Genomic DNA, 24,516 nt, shown 5'->3' on the forward strand with positions numbered 1-24,516 from the left:
GGTGCTCAGCGGTCCTTCAAACTTCCGCCCGTAGTAAAGATGGCGGCATTCCCTCTGTTCTGATTGGTTGATTCCCTCCACCGTAATCTTGGCTGTTCGTGGGGTGGGTTAAGGACAGCTTGGCTCCCAGCGGCGATCTGTATGTGGTTTCGGGCCCTAGAAACATTTTGGATTTGCTTTCATTCCTCCTTCTGAAGACCCGAGGTCGGCCACCAGGTTTGGGAGATTTGAAACGCGGGGCTGATTTTCCTCCCTGTTTTCCGGTTCTGCCCGCGGGAACCTTCGAGGAAGCGTGGAAGGATGGGAAGGGCGTGCGCCTGCTGACCGGCCCCGTGTTGCCTCTGCGTGGCCGCGGTGTTCCGCCTTGGCTGCTGTATGAAATCGTACGCTTGTCACTTCAGGCCGAAGCTTTGTTTGTTAATAGAAGTGAAACGGATGCGTTGAGAGGGGCCAAAGACTTTAAAAGGTCCTTCCCCTACCCAACTTCCCCAAAGGCCCCAAAGACTGCAGATTTATCTAGTTTGCCGACACGAGCTCTTGAATGTTCAGCGGACAAGGGCTTAAATATAAGAGAGTGGGAACTCCTAACATTTTAAGGGATTTGTGTGTATTTCCAAAACTGACTTATGACCGCCATCCAACACCTGCAGCGTGAGATTCCTGAGCGTCTCGCCATCCTGCGGCTCTAACATGTTCTGTTCGTTAAGTCGGCTGTACAGGGGTTTATCCAGACCCACTAGAAGGACCACACAGCTGATCTGGGGTTCTTTCTCCCGAAGTCTGGTACTGAGTTCACAGAGGAGAATTCCAGGTGAATGTAGTGAAGAGGTTTGTCCTCTGAACAGCCCAGCCCTTCCTCCTTTTCTCTGCAGCAAGAGTGCTTATTCCATTTTCCCCCTAGTCTCGACTGGATAGCTTTATGTGTAGAAGCACATCATTCACCCTCTTCATTTCTTATAATGTAGTTTTCTCCCTGGAATTTAAAAAGAGCAGAAAAGTAACCACATGAATAGGCTATTCATTAAGCTCGTGCTGTGAATAAGAAGCCTAAAAAATTCTTTCATACTTGAGAATACTTTAAATAGAGTTTTCAAATGTACAAGTGACTATTTCACTCTAGATTCATACTACAACCAGTTACTGCACCATCAAATTTATGAAATTCCCAAGATCCAATTTCATTTGGGGAAGAAATGTGCACTAGTAAGAACAGTGCGTTTTAGGTTAATGCAGATGCTGGGTGATCAAAAATATTTATATTCTTAACACAAGGCAAAAATTTACATTAAGACAGTTATTCACATAGCTTTTGACACATTTGCAGGTAAATTTAATAGTGATTGATTACATTCTTCAACTTTATAAATTTCATCCATTGACATGAAAAAAGATGGTATGATTTGAGAGTCTATTCTCAAACAATGTGCAAATGATATATTTTTAATCTTACTTTTTTTCGTTTCTTTAAGAACTCAGTAGTTTTGTTGCCCGGACCAACACATGTGGAGAGTTGCGTTCTTCTCACTTAGGCCAAGAAGTCACCTTGTGTGGATGGATTCAGTACCGAAGGTAGATAGAGGCAGGTGGTTTACGTATGCATGATGGTGGTTTTCCTAAGGCAATTTTAAACTGCTATTAATTTTTAACCAGTCAGAAGAATAAAAGCTTTGCAACTCCTGTAGGAGTCTCAGAAGTCATTGAATTTTCAGTTTTATTTTTGTTTTGAAAGACTCAAATAGTGTCACTCTCAGTAAGTACCAGTAACATCTGTTGAACGGTATAATAAGTGTGATCCACCAAGGGACAGAAATGTCCCTAGGTTTACTAAGATTGAAGAGTGCCTAGGACCAGTAATTGGGTAAGCTGGTAAGCTTCCATAGCATAAAAAAGCATAGTTTTTGCTAAATTTAGGTAGAGAAAAAGTCTAAAAACATGAACAATGATTCCTTAATGTTAGAGGACATATTATTGTTGTTCATCTCTATATTCCAGAACATACCTGAATGGAACATTAATTCACAATGAAGAGATCCAAAATACATAGATTGAGTGATTTTCCTCACTCAATGTATGGATATTTGACCCATACATTTGGTGAATTTTATCTCCTGAAGGAAAATCTGAGGAGGCTTTCTGTACCTCTTCTTGGTACTAAGAACTGTATGAGAAATGTTGGTTGAATGCTAAAATATTGGGATTTGGGGGACCTTTTGATGGCTTATAGAGGTATTAAGTTAGTACTGGACCTCTTTTAGAAAATTTTAGATTACATCTTATTTTTAGGAAAATAAGAGATTTTATATTGTCGTATTTTAAAAAATGACCAATCAGATGTCTCTAATATGCTAAAATATTACCTTTGGATTTTACTATATGGAAAGTTTCCAATTTTAATTCAAATTTCTTATAAAGACTTAGGCCAATAAAATTTTTTAAGTTTTAAAATCTGCCTTTTCATTAATAAGCCATCTGGATAGCATTAGTAAGCTGTACGTATAGCTACTAAAAGTTGAAATTGTAAACGAAAAAGTTTTTTCATTAATAAGCTACAAGATAATTACACAAATATAACTATGAATGCATATTATTATAAAAAAGCAACATGTGAAATTGCATGGGTTTTTTATTTGTTTTGCCTGCTTAAATTTTGGTCTCAAAGATTTTATCCTAATATGTTCACTTTCTTCATTAATCAGGCAAAACATCTTCCTGGTCCTAAGAGATTTCCATGGGCTTGTTCAAGTTATCATTCCTCAGGATGAGGTAATAGAAGTTTCCTCCTGTTATCTCCAAGCCTCTTTGATGCTGTGGTTAGAATAAAGCATGTTGGTTAAGTATGTTTGAGGTTTCAAATTAAGAAGTTTATTGTTATGGGCTTCCCTGGTGACGCAGTGGTTGAGAGTCTGCCTGCCGATGCAGGGGACACGGGTTTGTGCCCCGGTTCGGGAAGATCCCACATGCCGTGGAGAGGCTGGGCTGTGAGCCATGGCCGCTGAGCCTGCGCGTCCGGAGCCTGTGCTCCGCAACGGGAGAGGCCACAACAGTGAAAGGCCCTCGTATCGCGAGAAAAAAAAGAAGTTTATTGTTAATGAAAATTAAAACTACCATAAGCCACGTTAAGACAAATGACAAACTGCGAAAAAATATGTGCAATTCATGTCACAAAGGGCTAATTTCTCTAGTATCTAAAAGGCTACTACAAATCAATTAAAAATTTTTTTAAAATACCAGTGCAGAATATGAACCTAAAATTTATAGAAAAAAATATAAATGGCTATTTTTCTATATGTCTGTAGACATATGAAAATATGCCCAACTTCACTCATAGGCAGAGAAATATGAATTAAAGCTACACAGAATTGTTATTTTTTATGCACTGGATTGAGAACACACTGTGTTTGGGGAAACAAGTGCTCATACATTCCTGGAGGGAGTATAACTTGGCACTAGCTCTATGGATGGCAATTTGGCAATATCAAAATTATAAATGCATATATCCTTTGAACCATTCATTCCACTTGTAGTCAATGATCTTAAAGCTATCTTACACGTAGACTTACATAGATGCAAAATGACACAAATACAAGGTTATTCACTGCTGAAATATTTTTAATCGAAAGAACAATCTAGGGCTTTTCCAGTGGCACAGTAGTTGAGAATCTGCCTGCCAGTGCAGGGGACACGGGTTCGATCCCTGGTCCGGGAAGATCCCACATGCCGCGGAGCAACTAAGCTCGTGTGCCACAACTACTGAGCCTGTGCTCTAGAGCCCATGAGCCACAACTACTGAGAGCCCGTGTGCCGCAACTACTGAAGCCCGTGCGCCTGGAGCCCGTACTCCACAATGAGAGAAGCCACTGCAATAAGAAGCCCGTGCATTGCAACGAAGAGTAGCCCCCACTCGCCACAACTAGAGAAAGCCCACGTGCAGCAACAAAGACCCAACACAGCCAAAAATAAATAAATAATTTTTTTAAAAAAGAAAGAACAATCTAGATGTTCCCCAATAAGAGACTGGTGTAAAAAATAATGTACATCCATACAGCTATGGAAAAGACTGAAGAAGCTTATTATGTACTAATATGGGAAAAAATCCAAGGTATATTGTTAGATATAAAAACAGGATACAGAAGAGCACGTAGAGTGATATTATCTGTACTAAAAAGGGCATGTGTATGTGTGTGTATGTTATGAACTGTCCCTGGAAGGACACATAACATTGGGTATCTCTGGGGAGGGGAATTAAGGATCTGGAGAGAGACTTTTCACTGTAGATATGTTTATACCCTTTGAATTTGAGCCATGTGAAGGTACTACCTGCTTAAAAAATAATTACCGGGCTTCCCTGGTGGCGCAGTGGTTGCGAGTCCGCCTGCCGATGCAGGGGACACGGGTTCGTGCCCCGGTCCGGGAAGATCCCACATGCTGCGGAGCAGCTGGGCCCATGAGCCATGGCCGCTGAGCCTGCGCATCTGGAGCCTGTGCTCCGCAACAGTTGAGGCCACAACAGTGAGAGGCCCGCGTACCGCAAAAAAAAAATAATAATAATAATTACCATTAAATTCAGATAAAATAAAGAACTCTCATCATGTTGCTGAACGTCACTGGTTTCTATTTTGGTAATATTTACAAATGTTTGTACACCTGAGAAAAATAAGATTTACTCTGCTTTTAATGTTTGAAGTAAGTAAAGAGCCATGGGTTATCTTTCAGGGATCAGGATGCAGAGATGAGCATAGCTAACCCAGGAGAACTCCTTCACTTTGGACTCCATTATTGCTCTTGGATTTAACTGCCCCTAAGGCTAATCCTGGAGACAGTTGCCTTTAAAGTATGTGGGAATTGTTTGCATTAATCATTCTTCTTATTTTCCTTTAAGGAAAAAAAATTTTAATTCTTAACTAATAGTTTTACTTGCTGTATTATACGGAGTCAAAATGGGGATGCAGTTTACCAAATTCTTTAATAAAGTCATTAAGAGAAGCCCCAGTATTTATTGCAATTAAGCTATGAGTATTAACATTTTTCTAAGCCATAATCTACAGTTGCTGCAGAGTCCTTTAAGTTCATTTATTTGTTGGAACTATTTTCCCCTCTTATTCTGTAGTCGGCTGCTTCTGTGAAGAAGATTTTATGTGAAGCCCCCATGGAATCTGTGGTGCAAGTGTCTGGCACAGTAATTTCCCGACCTCCAGGACAAGAGAATCCAGTTAGTAATTTAGAAACTGTCTATTTAAATTTTACCTGTGTACATGTGCACTGTCAACACATTCAGGCAACAGTGACTGAGTATCTACTAGATATCCAGCACTAAAGCCCTGCAGGTTCTACAAATGAACCTACAGATTTTAAAATCTTCACTGCAAACATAAACACCTATGTAAATATGCATGTTAAGACATTTGGTAATGAGCTCATCAACCACAGATATACATAAGAATGTCAAAGTCGTACACAGACATTTATGTTTTAGACTATACACTATAAGCACCCCGCGTTTTACATATGTAAATAAATGCTTGTGTTTTATAAATATTCATTGTGTACATGTCCTGATGAGTGATTTTTAAAATAGGTCTTTTCTCTCTTTCTCTCTTTAAGAAAATGCCAACAGGTGAGATTGAAATCAAAGTTAAAACAGCTAAACTTCTGAATTCCTGCAAGAAGCTGCCCTTTGAAATTAAGGACTTTGTGAAGGTGCCATCATCTGTTACTAATAAAATAGAGTATCTAGAAAATGTTGATAACCAGTAAAGTGTTTTCAGAGTTTTTTAAAGAAAAAGTTTAACTTCTGCAAAATTAAGCATGTTATAGCTATATCATGAATTATTCTGTTAGTTTTACAATTTCCTGGTGAACTGTTCTTAAATATCAACAGTTCTTTAAGCTGTTGCAGCTCCTGAATACCTAGAATGTTTTTTCAGACAGCTGGAAACAAGGTTGTCTTTAAGACTTAGGTGTTATTTTGTTCCATTTATTTTGTTGCTATGGTTTTACATTTTGAGAGGAAATTTATGTTTACCTTAGAAATGGCCACATGGCGTAGGAGATCCTGCATATATTAAGTTTAAGCCTCTAACAGTGATAAAATGTTTATAAGGCATATAAATATGATTACTGTAATTTAGGATGTTCTTTGAGGAAGCTAGACAACACTGGATATGTAAGCCCAGCTAATTTTCAGCTTTGTCATAACTGTCTACAGTTGTAGACTTATATATACCTAATTTATAAACTAATCTATAAAGGATTTTTTTTAATTGCATGGCCACTTAGTCTTACAATTGAGTTCCCAATACTTAATATTTTAATTAGAAAAAGCAGTATAATTACAGAGTTGACCTTGTTGTGGGGAAAAAAAGGAAATACGCAGTTTTCCACCAGCTCTAAGCTTTTAGAAAGAGAAATGACAGGTAGTTCTTCTATTTCTATTTCTAGTATCAAAGAAATAAACTATTCCAGGGGAAAAGGTTGTCAGCACAGGAGGGATGCAGAGAATTCCAGCCTTGAAAATAAGCAGACCTTATCACTGTGTTCCTACTAGTACAGCTGTAGAGGTTTGTCTGCTGTTCGCTTGCATTTCTTAAACTTGTCGTCCCATCCAGGTCATAAAGTTGTGGCTGTTTTTGGCCCTGGTATATATTTTCTAATGATCTTTGAAATCTTTACATTTTTTTTTTTCAGAATTAAACTCCAGGCTTAAAAATGAATGGGTAGGGAGTTCCCTGGTGGCCTAGTGGCCTAGTGGTTAGGATTCCAGGCTTTCATGGCCATGACCCGGGTTCAATCCCTGGCCGGGGAACTGAGACCCCGCAAGCCACGTGGTCAAAAAGAAAACAGGCGGAAAAAAAAGAATGAATAAATGTTTAGTAAGGTAGGCAAATTTCAGTCAATGAAGTATGGTTCACTGAAAAATGTAAAATCTGTGCTAGTAACAAGCCTAGAAGTCATAGGAATTAAGGATGGTGGTGTGTGTGCACAAATGGTAGAAGCTAAAGATAGAGCTAAAGTTCTTAAAAATTCACAATCTGTATCTAAAGTTAATATCTTTTTAATATTTGAAAAATATTTAAACATAAAAATCTTTAAATTTGTTTAGAAAACAGAGGCTCTTCGTTTGCGGTATCGCTACTTAGATTTGCGTGGTGTCCAAATGCAGTACAACCTGCGACTGAGGTCCCAGATGGTCATGAAAATGCGGGAATATCTCTGTAATCTACATGGTAAGGGAAGAAACAGTAATTTCCATGTGTTTTATCCTAGAACATAATTTAGTAACATAAAACATAATTTAGTTCCCTACTGGGTCATGAATACAGCCTTTTAAAGGTGATAGTGCCTGTTAATGTTGTCTAAGTATTTACCATCACTGTTGAAGGTGGACCAGCCCTTTGGTTGTTATCTGTAAGTTTTCTTAATTCTTTATCATGCTTGTACATTATTTGTTGGGAGCTCAAAAATGTCATGTGAATGAAACTAGACTCTTCAGTCGGTCCTGGGTTTTTTTTCTACTATATTTGTGTTATTTTTGCTACACTAGCAGAACACAAGGAAAACCATAACAGTTCAGTACACAGAATCTATCAAACAGAATTATTTCATTACAAAATTACCAGCTTTATGAACAGAATAGGATTTTATGAAAATCTTCAGCTTCCCTCTTGGGTTTGTAGAAACCAGAATCAATATGCTTCATAGCTTATTTCAGTCAAAATTCCTAATTAAAGAGTAGCCTCAGATTTGTTGGACTGTATTGTAGACATCATATTTGGTAAATTCCCATCTATTAAATTCTGATATTTCTCTCTTTTTAGGGTTTGTGGATATAGAAACACCAACATTATTTAAAAGGACTCCAGGGGTATGTATATTCCCTAAATCAGCCTACTAATAATGTCCTGTTAGTTATGAAACTGGACCACTTTGCTTTTATATTCCCTTAGTTCTATTTCTTTTATTTATTTTACTGCCTTAGGATGTTCACACTAACTAGGTATTTTTTAAGAGTTGAGCAAATTATATGGGTCAGTACTTTTAGTCAGAATCCTTTAATCCTACATCATTTTCTTTCCATTGAGGTTTATAGCTACAAATCAATAATGAATTGGTTCATTAAAAATAAATCCATTGTTCATTAAGAACTGACATTTTCAAACACTGATATTTATACAGTTCTGGACTTATAAAATTATAGTTTAAATTTAGAAAAGCATTTAGGAATTACTTAAATAGGAATTGACGCACAAAATCCTTTTTAGCTAGTAACAGAATTGGGCATTCATTTCAACAAGCATACATTTAATACTTGCTGTATACAAATATTTAAAGCCTACTATGTGCAAGCCTTTTGGGGACTAAAGGATGAGCAAGAAATGATCTGTCATTGTGGGAACTTTGCTCTTTAGTTGATTTCATTGATGAAATGAAGTATTGACTTCTACCAGTTCTTGAATTTGCTTTTTAATAATATCTCTGCTCTCCCTCTCTCTCATTCAAAGGGTGCAAAAGAGTTTGTAATACCATCCAGGGAACCTGGAAAGTTTTATTCTCTCCCTCAGAGTCCTCAGCAGTTTAAGCAGCTTCTGATGGTTGGTGGTTTAGACAGGTGAGCTTTCTTTATGATAGTACTGGTCAGAAAAGGAAAAGAGGGGGAAGAAAGGGGAAAAGGAAACACAAAATTGTCTAATCTCTTAAAAGAAGGTTCGAAAATGTATGAGAGTTTGGAAAATACTTGTAAAATACCCTAAAAATGTGTAGTCATTATGTAAAGATTTACTGGGTGACCATCGTGTACAAAGCTCTATGCTAGTAGATGGGGTAGGGGGTTAAAAACAAAAAAGAATAGGTTTTGCTCTCAAGGAGCTAATGAATCTAGTAAGACAAAATAGGATATTAAAATCAACTGTGATGTAAACCAAAAATAAGTATGTTGAGCGTTGCAAATTAGTTGTATTAAGAGGTTTGAAATTATATTGTTTTGGGAAATATCATTAAAAACTTTGGGAACTAGGCCTTCTGGGACAGAGCTGCATTTCAGCAGATGAAGATGAGAGTTGGAATGGCATAGCACAGGAAAGCTCAAGTGTATTCATGGAGCAGTGAGTATTTCAGTTTGGCTGAAGCAAAAGAGTGTGTATAAAGAAGCATGGACTGCCTTGCATGTCAGTCTAATACATGAATATCCAAAGGTGCCATTGTATATTTGTAAGACAATATATTGAGCAGTTAACTTCTCATGGGTCAACTATGTATCTGATTAGATTAGAGCATCATAAAGAATTTTAAAATTTCTTATGCCCTTTTAGTATCATTATTATTTTGTACCCTGCATTGCCAGGAGCTTTTGGGGGAAAGTGTGTGTGTGTTTCTAGAATCCTAACTCAATTAACACTATTTTCCATTTGTAGATATTTTCAGGTTGCCCGATGTTATCGAGATGAAGGATCAAGACCAGACAGACAGCCCGAATTTACTCAGGTACTAAGTTATATTCACTCATCTCTTACTGATTCAGCCTTGCTACAGCCAAGAATGTCAAAACCAGGATAGAAATTATATATATTTCTCATTACATTTTATCTATCAGATATTTAATTAAACTAACCTACAGTTGAGGCATTAGTTATTTAATTTTTGATCCATTTATAAAGAATATGGTCATAAACTAAGGAATGACAGATTCCTACAGTGTTTTAATGGTCATGATATGACAAAGTTCTTTAAAAAAATCTCTTGTGGGCTTCCCTGGTGGCGCAGTGGTTGAGAGTCCGCCTGCTGATGCAGGGGACACGGGTTTGTGCCCCGGTCCAGGAAGATCCCACATGCTGCGGAGCGGCTGGGCCCGTGAGCCATGGCCGCTGAGCCTGCGCGTCAGGAGCCTGTGCTCCGCAACGGGAGAGGCCACAGCAGTGAGAGGCCCGTGTACCGCAAAAAAAAAAAAAAATCTCTCGTGCACTAAAACAGACAATTCTGTATGTTAATATTTAATCTATTTATCTGGTCAGCGTCATCAAAGCTATTATGATTTAGTTTCTGTATGATATCATATTAATTAGTATGGCACAGAAATCAGTAATCAGCACAAAAACCATAAGATTTGGAGTTGGACAGACCTAAGATCAAATGTAATGTAACCGTACATAATCAGGCAAGTCACTTAGCCTCTCTGAGCCTTAAGCCATGAGATAGTTGTGGGAACTAACAGTTTGATGTATGTAAAGCATTAGATGTACAGTAATATTTAACCTGCTTCCCCATGTATTAAGAACAGAGTCCAATGGTAATTTGAAACGAGAAATATATAAATATGTATGTATATACTAATATTGTGGCTCTTCAAATTAGTTTCATACGTTGTTTTGGTTTCAGATTGACATAGAGATGTCCTTTGTAGAACAGACTGGCATCCAGAGTCTAATTGAGGGTTTGCTCCAGTATTCATGGCCCAGTGACAGAGATCCTGTGGTGGTTCCTTTTCCTTCTATGACTTTTGCTGAGGCGTTGGCCAGCTATGGAACTGATAAACCTGACACTCGCTTTGGGATGAAGGTACGTTTCTGCCCCCGAATAGTCCTATAGTCTTTTGAACTACTTTGATGTTTACAACCAGTTACACACACTGTTACATCATATTTTTTGTTGTTACCTTAGCTTGTTACTTTTGTTGTTACCCAGCTACAGCAGGAGAGAATAATAGCATGTTAGCATTACAGTACCTTTTCTCTATCTACTGTGTTCCAAGATTCATTTCCAAGAGCAAGGTTCTTGCTATAACATTTTTATTACTGACAAGTTATTAGTTACATGGATATGAATGGTAACTTGAAAGGAAAAAAAAAAAAAAAAAAAACCTGTTCTTTCCTCTTGAATTTTTCTTAAGCTAAAATGGCACTTGGAAGGCAAATGATTAAGAGTTATTTATTCTTTTTCCCTGGTCTATAAAGAGCTCAAACATATGGAAACGTTTATTCACATTGTTAAGATCTACACATATTTAACTAAGGGTACAGTAGAACTTACACAGAGCAGTTTTCCTTAGCAGGCCTCTTATTATTTGCTCTTAGACAGCAACAGCCCTTCATCACTGTAATGCTGGTGACATTTCTATATCTCAGTTCTCAGTGCAGATTCCTTAGAAACTGAGTTCTGCTTGGTCGACGAATAGGCAGTGCTCAATTCTCAGAATGAAAAAAACATAGCACACAAAAATGTTCTAACTGCCTATTTACAGCAGCCAGCTTGACTACTCCTTGTTTCTTCTTTTGTAATATGAAATGGTGGTTCTTAAGTCAGACTACTTAAGTTAAATTCTGGCTCTGCCACTTACTAGCTGTGTTATCTTGGGCAAGTCATTTCTTTCTCTGTGCCTTGGTTTTCTCATCTATTAAATGGGGATAATAAGAGGGCCTACCTCATACACTTGTTGTGCAGATGAAATGAATTATTACTAATGAATAATTAGTACATTAACACTTGTCATGGTTCCCAGCCCGTGGTAAACACTCTATGAATGCGCTCTATAAACATTAACAAGATCTACTTTCCTCTTTAAAATATTGTCTGTAAAAGGTTTTGAGGGACTTCCCTGGTGGTGCGGTGGTTGGGAATCCACCTGCCAATGCAGGGGACACGGGTTCGATCCCTGGTCTGGGAAGATCCCACATGCCGCGGAGCAACTAAGCCTGTGCACCACAGCTGAGCCTGCACTCAAGAGCCCACGAGCCACAACTACTGAGCCAGCGCTCTAGAGCCTGCGAGCCACAAGAGAAGCCACCGCAATGAGAAGCCCATGCACCACAATGAAGAGTAGCCCCTGCTCGCCGCAACTAGAGAAAGCCCGCGTGCAGTGACGAAGAGCCAAATGAGGCCAAAAATAAATAAATAAATTTATTTTTTAAAAAAAGGTTTTGAAAAAATAAAAAAGGTTTTGAGTTAAACATTACTTCACATTTAATTACCTTTTCCTGTTATCCATTTTCCAGATTGTAGATATCAGTGATATGTTCAGAAACACAGAGGTTGGATTTCTTCAAGATGCGCTTAGTAAACCCCAAGGAACCATCAAAGCCATATGTATCCCTGAAGGAGAAGTAAGTGGAGCACAATTCTATATTTGCTTTAAAATGTATATTTGGGAAGTAAATATGTTCAACATTGGTACATTTAAACTTTAGAAAGAAAAATTCTCTTTAAATAAAAATGCATTTTTCATATAAAGTCTAATAGTGTCTCTAAAACTATAAGTAGAAAATGGTAAAACTTTATGAATATGAGTTTACACTTTCGAGATCTAGAACTTTTATTTTTCCTTTTAAATAATGCTGTAAAGTTCTCCTGTACTTCATTTGGGTTTATTTCCACCAGTGATGAGTATAAAATAGTATTCCTATTCTGTCTCCAGCCTCAGTTTGTCCAACAGCTCCCAGCCCCATATCAGCTCCAGCATAGCCCTTGCGTGTTGGTTCTTGGTCTTCTGACGCTCTGGGGTCTATTGCATTAATAATGGGAAGAGAAAGGAGGTGGAGCTATGAAAAGCAAAAGGAAGGGAAATGAGGGTAGGAGACAGAAAGAATGGTTGGGTTGGGTAAGCATGGACTCTTAAGTAATGGGGCATGTCTATTTTCTGTAGTTAGTAAACCTGCTTTGAAAATAATTTAAGAAGAGTTCTAAAAGTATTTTGAATAAGATTACTGTTTTGAAAGGCAATTCAGTTGGATACATAGCATATTAGTATATTTAAAATGGGGAGAAGAATTCAGTCTCATTACTTTTTTTTTCACTTCATATGTTCAGTGGAAAGTAATTTGGTGTCTGTATTCTAGTCCAGACATATTTAATGTGTTTGGGTAAGCTCGGTATAACATATATTGCTTGTTATTATTATTTACCCCAATTGGAGTATGTCCAATTCTTTCCCAAGTAGATTATAAGGACTGCAGGGTCATGAACCATGTTTTCACCTTTTTTATATCTCCCATAGTTAATTAAGTACTCCATGAATATTAGTGATGATGATAGCCATAATGTCTCACTTAGAAACACATTGAGATAATTTAGAAAAGTAAGATATAAAGAATTTTAAGAGACCTGAAATAATCAAATTCTGAATCCTCTTATTGATTTTATCGATCCTTCACAATTCAGTTGCAAAGATTCATTTTGAACATATTATAGATACACAGTCTTCTGTGGAATACATTCACAGCTATTTCCAATAAGACCTGCATAATTAGAAAAAAAAATACACCTTGTAACAAGCCTTAAAATTTTGTCATTTGAGGGCTTCCCTGGTGGCGCAGTGGTTGAGAGTCTGCCTGCCGATGCAGTGGACACGGGTTCATGCCCCGGTCCGGGAAGATCCCACATGCCACGGAGAGGCTAGACCCGTGAGCCATGGCCACTGAGCCTGCACGGGCCGGAGCCTGTGCTCCGCAATGGGAGAGGCCACAACAGTGAGAGGCCCACGTACCGCAAAAAAAAAAAAAAAAAATTTGTCATTTGACAACAGAAATTAAATCTTTATTGAATCTTATTATTGTGATGGAAAAACACAAAATACTTGTTTCCCATTTCATTTCATAAACATGTTTGTGAAGCTAAGTGTCATACTGATGAGTTTACTTTTTCTTTCATCAGAAATACTTAAAAAGGAAAGACATTGAGTCCATTAGAAAATTTGCAGCTGACCATTTTAATCAGGTAAGCAGCAGGTTTTTTCCTTTCTTTTAGGGATTCTATATTTTTAACTGTTAATTGCTTGAGCTCTTATGCTATCATTAGTTTTGAGGGGCTTGTTATTTAAGATCATTCTACTTTTCTTCTTTTTATTTTTAAAGTTAATCTTACCCCTGGGTATAACTCCAAAACTTCAACTTAGTTGAATTCACCATTAATCAGAATGTGAAAGTTCAACCATAGACTTTTAAAATAAACACTGGTACTTTAATGCAGTTGGGAAAATTAAATAGAGCCCCATGTGCCCAAGGTTTAAATGAAAGCATGGCAGGTATGAAAGAAAGACAGTATTCATTGTTCTTCCCATACCCTTTTTAGAATTATGAATATACCTTTCCTTTGACAGATACACTTTGTGTTCTTGGCTTGGTGAACAGTAGCACTAAAATACGGAGGAGGAGCAGGGAATGGGCATTCTTACACTGTCACTGGAAGTATAAATTACCTCAGCCATTTTGGAATCACTAACTTTAAAAATAGTCATATTTTAAAATATCACCCTTTGAGTCAATAATTTTCTATACTTTAAAGAAAGGATCTTAGGTATGAGGACACTTATGCACAGTATCATTTACAGGAATAAAATGAAACCATATGGGTGTGATTAAATAAATTAAGGTAGAATTAAAGGAATAAATATTAAAGTTCCTTTTAAAAATTTTGTCTCTTAACTAAAAGTTTGTAATGTAGGAAAAATGTTCAGGTTATAATGATTTGTAGGAAAAGGAGAATACAGAACTATATATTCACTGATCATAACCAGGTATAAACACTGTATTTGTGGATTGAAAATGTACTACTCACACAGTCTCTTCAGCAAGTGGTGTTGGGAAAGGTGGACAGCCACATGTAAATCAATGAAGTTAGAACACACCCTCACACCATACACAAAAATAAACTCAAAATGGCTTAAAGATTTAAAATATAAGACATGACACCATATAACTCCTAGAAGAGAACATAGGCAAAACGTTCTCTGACATAATACTTTGTTAGATCAGTCTCGCAAGGCAAAAGAAATAAAAGCAAAAAGAAACAAATGGGACCTAATCAAACTTATAAGCTTTTGCACAGCAAAGGAAACCATAAACAAGACAAGAAGACAACCTACAGACTGGGAGAAAATATTTGCAAATGATGTGACCAACAAGGGCTTTATTTCCAAAATTACAAACAGCTCATACAACTCAATATCAAAAAACCAAACAACCCAGTCAAAAAATGGGCAGAAGACCTAAATAGACATTTCTCCAAGGAAGACACATAGATGGCCAATAGGCACATGAAAAGATGTTCAACATCGTTAATTATTAGAGAGATGCAAACCAAAACTACAATGCCATCATCAAAAAGTCTACAAATGAGGGCTTCCCTGGTGGCGCAGTGATTGAAAGTCCGCCTGCTGATGCAGGGTACATGGGTTCGTGCCCCAGTCCGGGAAGATCCCACATGCCGCGGAGCAGCTAGGCCCATGAGCCATGGCCGCTGAGCCTGCGCGTCCGGAGCCTGTGCTCCGCGACGGGAGAGGCCACAACAGTGAGAGGCCCGCGTACCGCAAAAAAAAAAAAAGTCTACAAATGATAGATGCTGGAGAGGGTGTGGAGAAAAGGGGACCCTCCTACACTGTTGGTGGGAATGTAAATTGATGCAGCCACTATGGAGAACAGTATGGAGGTTCCTTAAAAAACTAAAAATAAAGTTACCATATGATCCAGCAATCACACTCCTGGCATATATCCAGAAAAGAGCAAACCTCTAGTTTGAAAAGATACATGCACCCCAGTGTTCATAGCAGCACTATTTACAATAACCAAGATATGGAAGCAACCTAAGTATCCATCAACAGATGAATGGATAAAGATGTGGGGTGTGTGTGTGTATACACACACACAATGGAATATTACTCAGCCATAAAAGAACAACGAAATAATGCCATTTGCAGCAACATGGGTGGAGCTAGAGATTATCACACTAAGTGAAGTTAAGTCAGAGAAAGACAAATATATCACTTATATGTGGAATCTAATAAACAATACAAATGAACTTATTTACCAAAAAACAGACTCACAGACATAGAAAACAAACATGGTTACCAAAGGGGAAGTGGGGGAGGGATAAATTAGGAGTTTGGCATTAACAAATTCACACTACCATGTATAAAATAGATAAGCAACAGTGATTTACTGTATAGCCAGGGAACTATAGTCAGTATCTTGTAATAACCTATAACAGAAAAGAATCAAAATATATATATATATATGAATAACTGAATCACTTTGCTGTACACCTGAAACTAACACAATATTGTAAATCAACTATACTTCAATTTTTTTAAAAAAAGAGAGGAATAAAAAAGAAAATGGACTACCCACCTCTACTACCACACATCACAAGTCTCATACATCAAGTTCAAAGGGATTTTTCAAGAAAAAAGAAAGATAAGGATAATGGTTTCCAAAATGGGTCAAGGCAAAATAAGAAAAGCCAGGGGTATAAAAAGCTTTTCATAAAGTTAAATGAATTTAAAGGATTATACTTCTCATTTTTTGCTATAGAAATATGTTTTCTTTTATGAAATTATGGTAATAGTAGATATTTGGGGTTTGTTTTATGCCTTTGATAAAATTCAAAATTGTCAGCCCTATATCTCCCAATTTTCTTTGTTTTTATTTTACTAGTGTTTGAAACCTGTATTTAGGAACCCAGGAACACAAAATAAGCCTGAGAGTTAACTTTGGCAGCCTTTAGTTGATAGGACTATTATTACATTTTCTTCTTCTTCTCTTTCTTCTCCTCTTTTCTTTTTTACTTTCCTAATTTCCTGAATTTTTATATTTTTAAAATGTATTAATATGTTTTAACTTGATTTGGCTTGAATTGTTTTTAATGTTTATTTTTAGCAATATGCTGCATGTACATGGTTTAAAAAAAATAGTAAAGAAGGATTAATAGTTCAATACAATAACTGTTTACTCTAGCTCACTCTATTCCAGTCCCATACCAGAGTACCTTTGCTTTTATCAGAATGCCTTTTTTTTTTTAAATTTTTGGCTGTGTTGGGTCTTTGTTGCTTCACATAGGCTTTCTCTAGTTGCGGCGAGTGGGGGCTACTCTTCCTTGTGGTGTGCGGGCTTCTCATTGCAGTGGCTTCTCTTGTTGTGGAGCATGGGCTCTAGGCCCGTGGGCCTCAGTAGTTGTAGCTCACGGGTTCAGTAGTTGTGGCTCGTGGGCTCAGTAGTTGTGGCTCGCGGGCTCTAGAGCACAGGCTCAGTAGTTGTGGTGCACGGGCTTAGTTGCTCTGAGGCATGTGGGATCTTCCTGGACCAGGGCTCAAACCCGTGTCCCCTGCACGAGCAGGCAGATTCTTAACCACTGTGCCACCAGGGAAGCCCCTACTTATCCATTTTAAACCTTGCATTGTACCTCCTGCAATGAGAGGTAAGGCTCACATACACAGGCCTTACCTAGTTACTCTGTGCCTCTTCACAGCTGTCTTTCTGGGCATTTTCTTCATTCCTCTTCTGAGTTGAAGCTACTCTTTTCCTGGATCCCAGATCTTCCTCTTTCTTACTAGTGCTGGATTATATCCTCAAGTATCTTCCTAAGACAGCATGTGAAAGAGAAACTTTCTGAATCCTTATAGGTCTAAAAATGTCTTTGTGTTCAAAACCTCACACTTGATTAATAATTTGGCTTGGTATAAAATTCTGAATTGGTAGTCATATCCCTTTAGAACAGTGCTGTCCGGTAGACCTTCTGCAATGATGGAACTGTTTCATATCTGCATTGTCCACTATGGTAGCCACCAGCCAGTGTGGCTATTGAATGCTTGATATGTGGCAAATATATACCTGAGGAACTGAATTTTTTATTTTATTTCATTTTACTTTAAATTTAAATAGCTGCATGTGACAGTGAGCCTTAGCTCATTGGAGGCATTGCTTTATTTTTTTATACCTACTGTTACTGATAAGAAGTCTGATGTTTGTATGAATTTATTCTTTTATAGTAAACCTAATTTTTTTTTCCCTTTGGAAGCTTTCAGCCTCCTGATTCCTGATGCTCTGAAATTTCACAGTCTGTATAACTTTGAGTCATTTTTCATTCAGTGTGTTGCACACTTGAAGGGCCCTTTGAATATGAAGGCTCATGTCTTTCATCTGTGGAAAATTTGTCTTTTTTATTCTTTCTGGGAGATTTCTTCAACTCTTCTGTTGTTGGTTTTTTTTTTTTTAAGCAATCATATTTTTATTTCCCACCAGCTTTCTTGCTTCTTTTCATTGCATTTTATTCTCATCTTACTGATAAAATACCTTTTTTAATATCTTTGAGTATTCAAGTTTTTTGGTCCCTAAATTATCTCTTTTCTCTAGGGTCATTTTTTTTTTCTGTTTATCTGGGTCTTTTTTTTCTTTAATGCTGTAGCTTCTTCAGTGTATAGTGATGTGATTGTTAATTGTACATATTTAAGAATATGAGCCATTTTAAAAGCTGTTTAAAGGGGCTTTTGTAAATGGTTAGGTTTAGAAATGGTTAGGTTTTGTAAATGGTTAGGTTTAGTTTTGGGTGAGCATCAAGACAGTTGGTTATCACCCCAGGGCTCTTCCTACGAGCCCTGCACCTCTAGGATTTTGCAGGGTAAGATCAGTTCCTTCCTGTGCTGAAGCTGCTCCATTGTTCTCTAGGCCAGAGCTTCCTGCATCTTGCTTCTTTGGTCATTCCTATTCCACTCGCCTGCAACCTGCCAAAAATTTTCAGAAATCTCTTCGCTCTGATATCCCTTCTCACCCTTCATTCCTTTTTTTTTTTTTTTTTTCATTTTGGTGAGATTAATTTTTAGATTCCTTTAGTATCGTTTTGAAGGGCTTCAGGGAGGGAATAGAGATAATCTCATGTACGTTCATTTTCTTTTGGAAACCAGAAATCTTTGTACTCCAGGAAAAATAAATCAACCCTGCTTTTTGAAAAATGTATAAGTCTTTTTCTTTGTCACAGGAAGTCTTACCTATATTCTTGAAAACCAATAACAACTGGAATTCTCCAGTTGCTAAGTTCATAATGGAGGAGCAAGGCTTGGGACTAATCAGACTGTTGGAGACCCAAGAGGAGGATGTGGTCCTGCTAACTGCCGGAGAGCATAAGAAAGCAGTAAGCAACATTACCTCCTGGCATCTGTGCTGTTGATGCTGAATGATGCCTCTCTTCTGTGTGTATAGTACATATTTGAAATTGACTGTTAATTTCATAAATTGGAGCTGCTCTGCACGAGTTTTTATGTCTTTTGGCACTGTAATAAAATACACTGTATAAAAACTAGAGTTTTTTCCATCAGCTAACAGCCTACATTGGCATTGCTCACAGCGATTAGATCTGGCTCTAGGAAAGCCACTTAGGTAGAGAGCTATTGGTATTTGTTGTACAACTGTGAAAAAATATTTTCATTTTTGAAGTTTTACAGATTAAGAAAAGTTGGTTGTCCCAAACTTTTGTACATAATGCATTCCTGAAAATGTGGAGGGACAGGTCAGACTGCTGGAGGGCTACTGGGCTGGCAGATACCCCTGGCCCTACTTGGTTGAGGCAGTACCCTTTTTCCTCAGGAGCAGCAGCTGGGAGGTGGTGCAGGCTGCCATGCACTGGCTAAATCACCATTCTTCAGGAGACGTATGGAACAATGGATTTAACTTTGGAGATCATTATAAAATATACAAAGTGTGGTATAAAACTCAAACATGAATATTGAAGATATACTGTAAAGATCAAACATGATAAAAATTCGTCCTTGGGAATTCCCTGGTTAGGACTCGGCACTTTCACTGCCGGGGCCCGGGTTCAGTTCCTGGTTGGGGAACTAAGATCCCGCAAGCCATGGGGCGCAGCAAAAAATAAATAAATATTCATCCTTACAGTACAGTATAATATGATATCCTTATAGTGTCTGATTAGTACTTTATCAAGTTCATTCTTCTAATTTATTTTTTTTTTTTTTTTTTTTTTTTTTTTTTTTTTTTTTTTTTTGCGGTACGCGGGCCTCTCGCTGTTGTGGCCCCTCCCGTTGCGGAGCACAGGCTCCAGACGCGCAGGCTCAGCGGCCATGGCTCACGGGCCCAGACGCTCCGCGGCATGTGGGATCTTCCCAGACCGGGGAACGAACCCGTGTCCCCTGCATCGGCAGGCAGACTCTCAACCACTGCGCCACCAGGGAAGCCCCATTCTTCTAATTTATATTTGCACTGTGCCTATTTATCATTATATCTTCCAAAGGAAAAGTTTCAGAGCTTGGCTACAAAGCTAAATATAATCCACTGTCCTTACCTTTCCCTGCAATAGTAGAGTGAGAAAAGCTATGTAATTACAACTTTTCTTGATATTACACCCTTCTTTTTTTTTTTTTGGCCACACCACGCAGCTTGTGGGATTTTAGTTCCCCGACCAGGGATTGAACCTGGGCCCTCAGAAGTGAAGCATGGAGTCCTAACCACTGGACTACCAGGGAATTCCCTACAGTCTTTTTTATTTTTAATTAATTCATTTATCAACATTAGTTTTTAATACCAGCCATGAGCCAGTAGTGTTAAATTTGCTGGGGGATGCACCAGTTAATTACAAATTTTATTGTCAATGCATTTCTTAAAAAAGAATTTCGGATTTTGTATTAAAAATCCTGCTGCAAATTCATTTGGCTATTAAACTTTCCCCTGGCATAAACTAAAACTGCTCCTGTTCTCTTCCCAGAAAGGCATCACTCTAATTTCTATTGGGACTTCCTTGAGAGAATGCTAGAAAGCAGATTTACGAGGAATAACATTAGCATTCTGAATATGTCACAGTGAAGGTGCCCTTTGTGGATATCTAAGTGTCAGATAGAATAGGCTACAGAGTGACACCCTGTGCATGTCTGCAGGCATGTCTCCAGTTCTGACTAATTGCCCTTTCTCAGGGATGCCCTGCCTGTCATCATTAGCACTTATCACAGCACTCTCTGTTTGCCCACAACTGTTTCAAGTACTTGGTGTATATTAACTAACTTAATCCTCATGCCAACCCTATTGAGAGAAGTATTGATACTGTTACCATTTTAAAAGATAAGAAAACTGAGGCACAGAGGTTGAGAATTTGTTCACACTCACACAGCTAGGAGGTAGAGGAGAGGAGCCAGGTTTCTAACCCACAAAGTCCAGGTCCAGAAGTCACCTTCTTAATGTAACCTCTAATCCATACTGTCTGTCTAATAACAGCCAACATTATTGAACATTGTGTTCCAGGCTCTCATCAGTTCCTTACCACAACCCTTCAGGAACAGTAAGGAAATAATCATAATAGCTGGTTCGTATTAGAGAGCTTATCTGACTTGATCTTCACAACAGTCTTTGGAGTAGATATTTCTATCTCCATTTTACTATGGAAAAAGGTGCAGAGAAGTTAGTCAGTAGCCAAAGTGAGATACAGACCCAGGTTAATCAAGCTCTGATACCTGTGTTCTCAGTCACTGTGTTGGCAGATACTCACCAAGTCGGCTGAGTCTGATGATTCTCAACCATGTCGCAGTCAGATCATCCTCAGATCTTTCTCTCCTGAGAGGCTAAAAGCATCTCATCTGTAAATTGGCTAATCCTTTCTCAGAGAAAGGCCTGGCTTTAGAATCCATGTTGTGTCATTTTCTGCCTACTCTGTCACAGCAGTTAGCTCAACGTTTGTATCTTCTGTTTGCAGTGCTCTTTGTTGGGAAAATTACGACTGGAGTGTGCTGACCTTCTAGAAGCAAGAGGAGTGGTGCTTCGTGACCCAGCTCTGTTCTCTTTCCTTTGGGTTGTGGATTTCCCCCTCTTCTTTCCCAAGGAGGAAAATCCCGAAGAGCTGGAGACAGCCCATCACCCATTTACTGCTCCCCACCCCAGTGACATCCACCATCTTTACACTGAGCCCCAAAAGGTAACATATCTATACTTCCAAATTAAAAGGAAATATGGAAACGAGGCAAAGAACTTCAGGTTTCATAGTCTGACCCAGTTCTAGAAGCCCCAGAAGAAATTGCTGGGTTTAAGCCATTGTCTCTAAGTAGCTACAGGCTCTTCAACGTACAGAACAGAAAACCAGAGATTTTCTCTAACATAGAGGCTCTTTGAATCTTCTAGGTCCGTAGCCAACACTATGACTTGGTTTTAAATGGCAATGAGATAGGAGGTGGTTCTATCCGAATTCATGATGCAGAGCTACAGCATTACATCCTGGCAACAGTACTAAAGGTAACATCATCTTCTAATTTGGCCTTTGTAAAAAACTGTAATATTTGTCTGTTTTGTTAAAATTTGTTATGAATGGAGGATTCACTAGATATAGAATAGTATCAGCTTATTTCTCTACCTTTAGTGTTAGACTTTGAAAAATAAATAATAATATGTATTTTTTAGTGACTACTATATGCCAGGCACTAGGTACCTTATACACATGGACACATTTAATCCTCACAGTTACTTTTTTTTTTTTTTAATTTATTTTTGGCTGCATTGGGTCTTTGTTGCTGCACATGGGCTTTCTCTAGTTGTGGTGAGCGGGGGCTACTTTTCGCTGCGGTGCACGGACTTCTCACTGCGGTGGCTTCTCTTGTTGCAGAGCACGGGCTCTAGGCACGTGGGCTTCAGTAGTTGTGGCTCGTGGGCTCTAGAGCACAGGCTCAGTAGTTGTGGTTCGCGAGCTCTAGACGCAGGCTTAGTAGTTGTGGCACATGGGCTTAGTTGCTCCGTGGCATGTGGGATCTTCCCAGACCAGGGCTCAAACCCATGTCCCCTGCATTGGCAGGTGGATTCTTAACCACTGCGCCACCAGGGAAGTCCCTCACAGTTACTTTTTAAATTAAGACCTTTATTCTACTCATTTTAAAGATAAGAAACTGAGGCAGATGAATTAATTTGCCCAAAGTCACACAGCACAGAAGCAGAGCCAGGATTCGAATCCAGGCAGGTTGGTTCTTGAACCCAAGCTCCTAAACTCCTAACCACTGCACTGCTCAAAAAAGGATGCAGTCTGAAATGACTGAAAATGTTGATAATGTTAGAGAAAGAGAGAAAGGTTTGAAAGGATTTTATGTCACTTAGTATTTGAGGTGGGGATAGATTTTAATGACAGAGTGGGTTAATCAGAATTTTCAAAAGAAGAGTCTCTATAGATGCAAGCCTAAGAATCTGCAGTTTGTTGATGACTCTTTAGGAGGCTAGGATAGATTTTAGGAAGGCAAATGTCCAAGAGTCTGATCCTAAAAGATCATTTTGTGGGATTAACTAACAGGGGTGAGGTGGGATAGAGGAACTTTATTTCTTTTTTTTTTTTATAAATTTATTTATTTTATTTATTTATTTTTGGCTGCATTGGGTCTTCGTTGCTGTGCATGGGCTTCTCATTGCCATGGCTTCTCTTGTTGTGGAGCACGACTCTAGGCACGCAGGCTTCAGTAGTTGTGGCTTACGGGCTCAGTAGTTGTGGCTCATGGGCTCAGTATTTGTGACTCGCGGGCTCTAGAGTGCAGGCTCAGTAGTTGTGGCGCATGGGCTTAGTTGCTCTGGGGCATGTGGGATCTTCCTGGACCAGGGCTCAAACCCGTGTCCCCTGCATTGGCAGGCGGATTCTTAACCACTGTGCCACCAGGTAAGTCCCAGGAACTTTATTTCTAAGAACAGGATTGGAGAACTCTACACCAAATTCCCCCTTTAGCTTTAAAAACATTGCAAACTCCCTTAACTTTTCTCCTCTTAAGCCAAAGCCCCTAGTGTTTCCCAGCCTATTTTTTTCATTCCTTTCAAGCTTCTCAAAATGTCAGTGAGAATACACTGCTTCCACTTCTTCCCTACCCACCAGTGTTTCTCAGCCCTTCTGCACATTAGAACAGAATCACCTGGAAAGCATTAAAAACAAACAAAAAATACACTCACTGCTCCTTACCAGACCAATTAAATAAAAAGCTCTAGACGTGAAGCTTGGGCATTTGTTTCTTAAAATCTTGCCACTTGATTGTGATCTGTAGACTGGTTAGGGAACCATTTCAGACACATTTTCAACATTTCTACAGGTATTGCCTCACAAAAGTAACTTGCATGGTCACCAAATCCAGCGGTCTGTTGTTGGCCCACACGCCATCCTACCTTCTGGCAGCATCAGCATTGTTGCCCTTCTAATAGCGTTCTCTCCTCTTGGTCCCTCTGACAGATCCTGTTCCTTCTTTCATCCTACCTTTCTGAGGCCACATCTCCACGTCCTTAATTGGTCTTACCCTGTCTGCATTACCAGCATAATAATAGCTGCATTTACTGAGCCTCAGGCATTTCCCTGCATGTTGTAGTATCAGTGACTTGTCATATTCTCTTGCTAAACTGTAAACCTCTTAAGGTACTTTTTAAACTCAACTTTTATTTTCCCTTTAGCAACTAATTGTATTGTGTGGCACCTAGTGGACCCTCAGTGTGTATTTAAATTGAATTATCTTTTGAATTTCAGGAAGACGTGAAATTGCTCTCCCATCTGCTCCAGGCTTTAGATTATGGGGCGCCCCCTCATGGAGGAATTGCCATAGGTAAACAATCTGTCCTTTTACAAGCTAAAATTAATTCTGTATTTAATTCTGTAGCTCTAAGTGTCAAATTTGGACGCTCAACTTATGGGTAAAGGGTGAGGTTAGGGGGAGTGGAGGAGTAAAGAGGGTAGGGGGTGAGCCCAAGGGTTCTAAAGAATTTAATTTGGTGTTTTTCATTTTGATGACTTTTTTTTTTTTGGCCACACCATGTGGCTTGT

General features: G+C 38.6%; 1 protein-coding gene across 1 annotated transcript in view; it reads left to right on the top strand.

The window, feature by feature from the left end:
- The first annotated feature begins 44 nt into the window (after positions 1–44).
- DARS2 (aspartyl-tRNA synthetase 2, mitochondrial) overlaps positions 45–24,516 on the top strand; it is a 29,847-nt gene continuing 5,375 nt past the window's right edge. Inside the window, exons 1-16 of the mRNA XM_032647798.1 lie at positions 45–811; positions 1,470–1,569; positions 2,697–2,763; positions 5,108–5,209; positions 5,602–5,697; positions 7,100–7,223; positions 7,815–7,861; positions 8,499–8,605; positions 9,408–9,477; positions 10,369–10,548; positions 11,982–12,089; positions 13,636–13,698; positions 18,730–18,882; positions 21,448–21,666; positions 21,870–21,980; positions 24,223–24,298. Coding sequence (XP_032503689.1) covers positions 691–811; positions 1,470–1,569; positions 2,697–2,763; positions 5,108–5,209; positions 5,602–5,697; positions 7,100–7,223; positions 7,815–7,861; positions 8,499–8,605; positions 9,408–9,477; positions 10,369–10,548; positions 11,982–12,089; positions 13,636–13,698; positions 18,730–18,882; positions 21,448–21,666; positions 21,870–21,980; positions 24,223–24,298 — 1,744 coding nt within the window. The 5' untranslated portion in view covers positions 45–690. The remainder of the gene's footprint in view (positions 812–1,469; positions 1,570–2,696; positions 2,764–5,107; positions 5,210–5,601; positions 5,698–7,099; positions 7,224–7,814; positions 7,862–8,498; positions 8,606–9,407; positions 9,478–10,368; positions 10,549–11,981; positions 12,090–13,635; positions 13,699–18,729; positions 18,883–21,447; positions 21,667–21,869; positions 21,981–24,222; positions 24,299–24,516) is intronic.

This window comes from Phocoena sinus, chromosome 1 (assembly GCF_008692025.1).
Source record: "Phocoena sinus isolate mPhoSin1 chromosome 1, mPhoSin1.pri, whole genome shotgun sequence".
NCBI classification, from domain to species: domain Eukaryota; kingdom Metazoa; phylum Chordata; class Mammalia; order Artiodactyla; family Phocoenidae; genus Phocoena; species Phocoena sinus.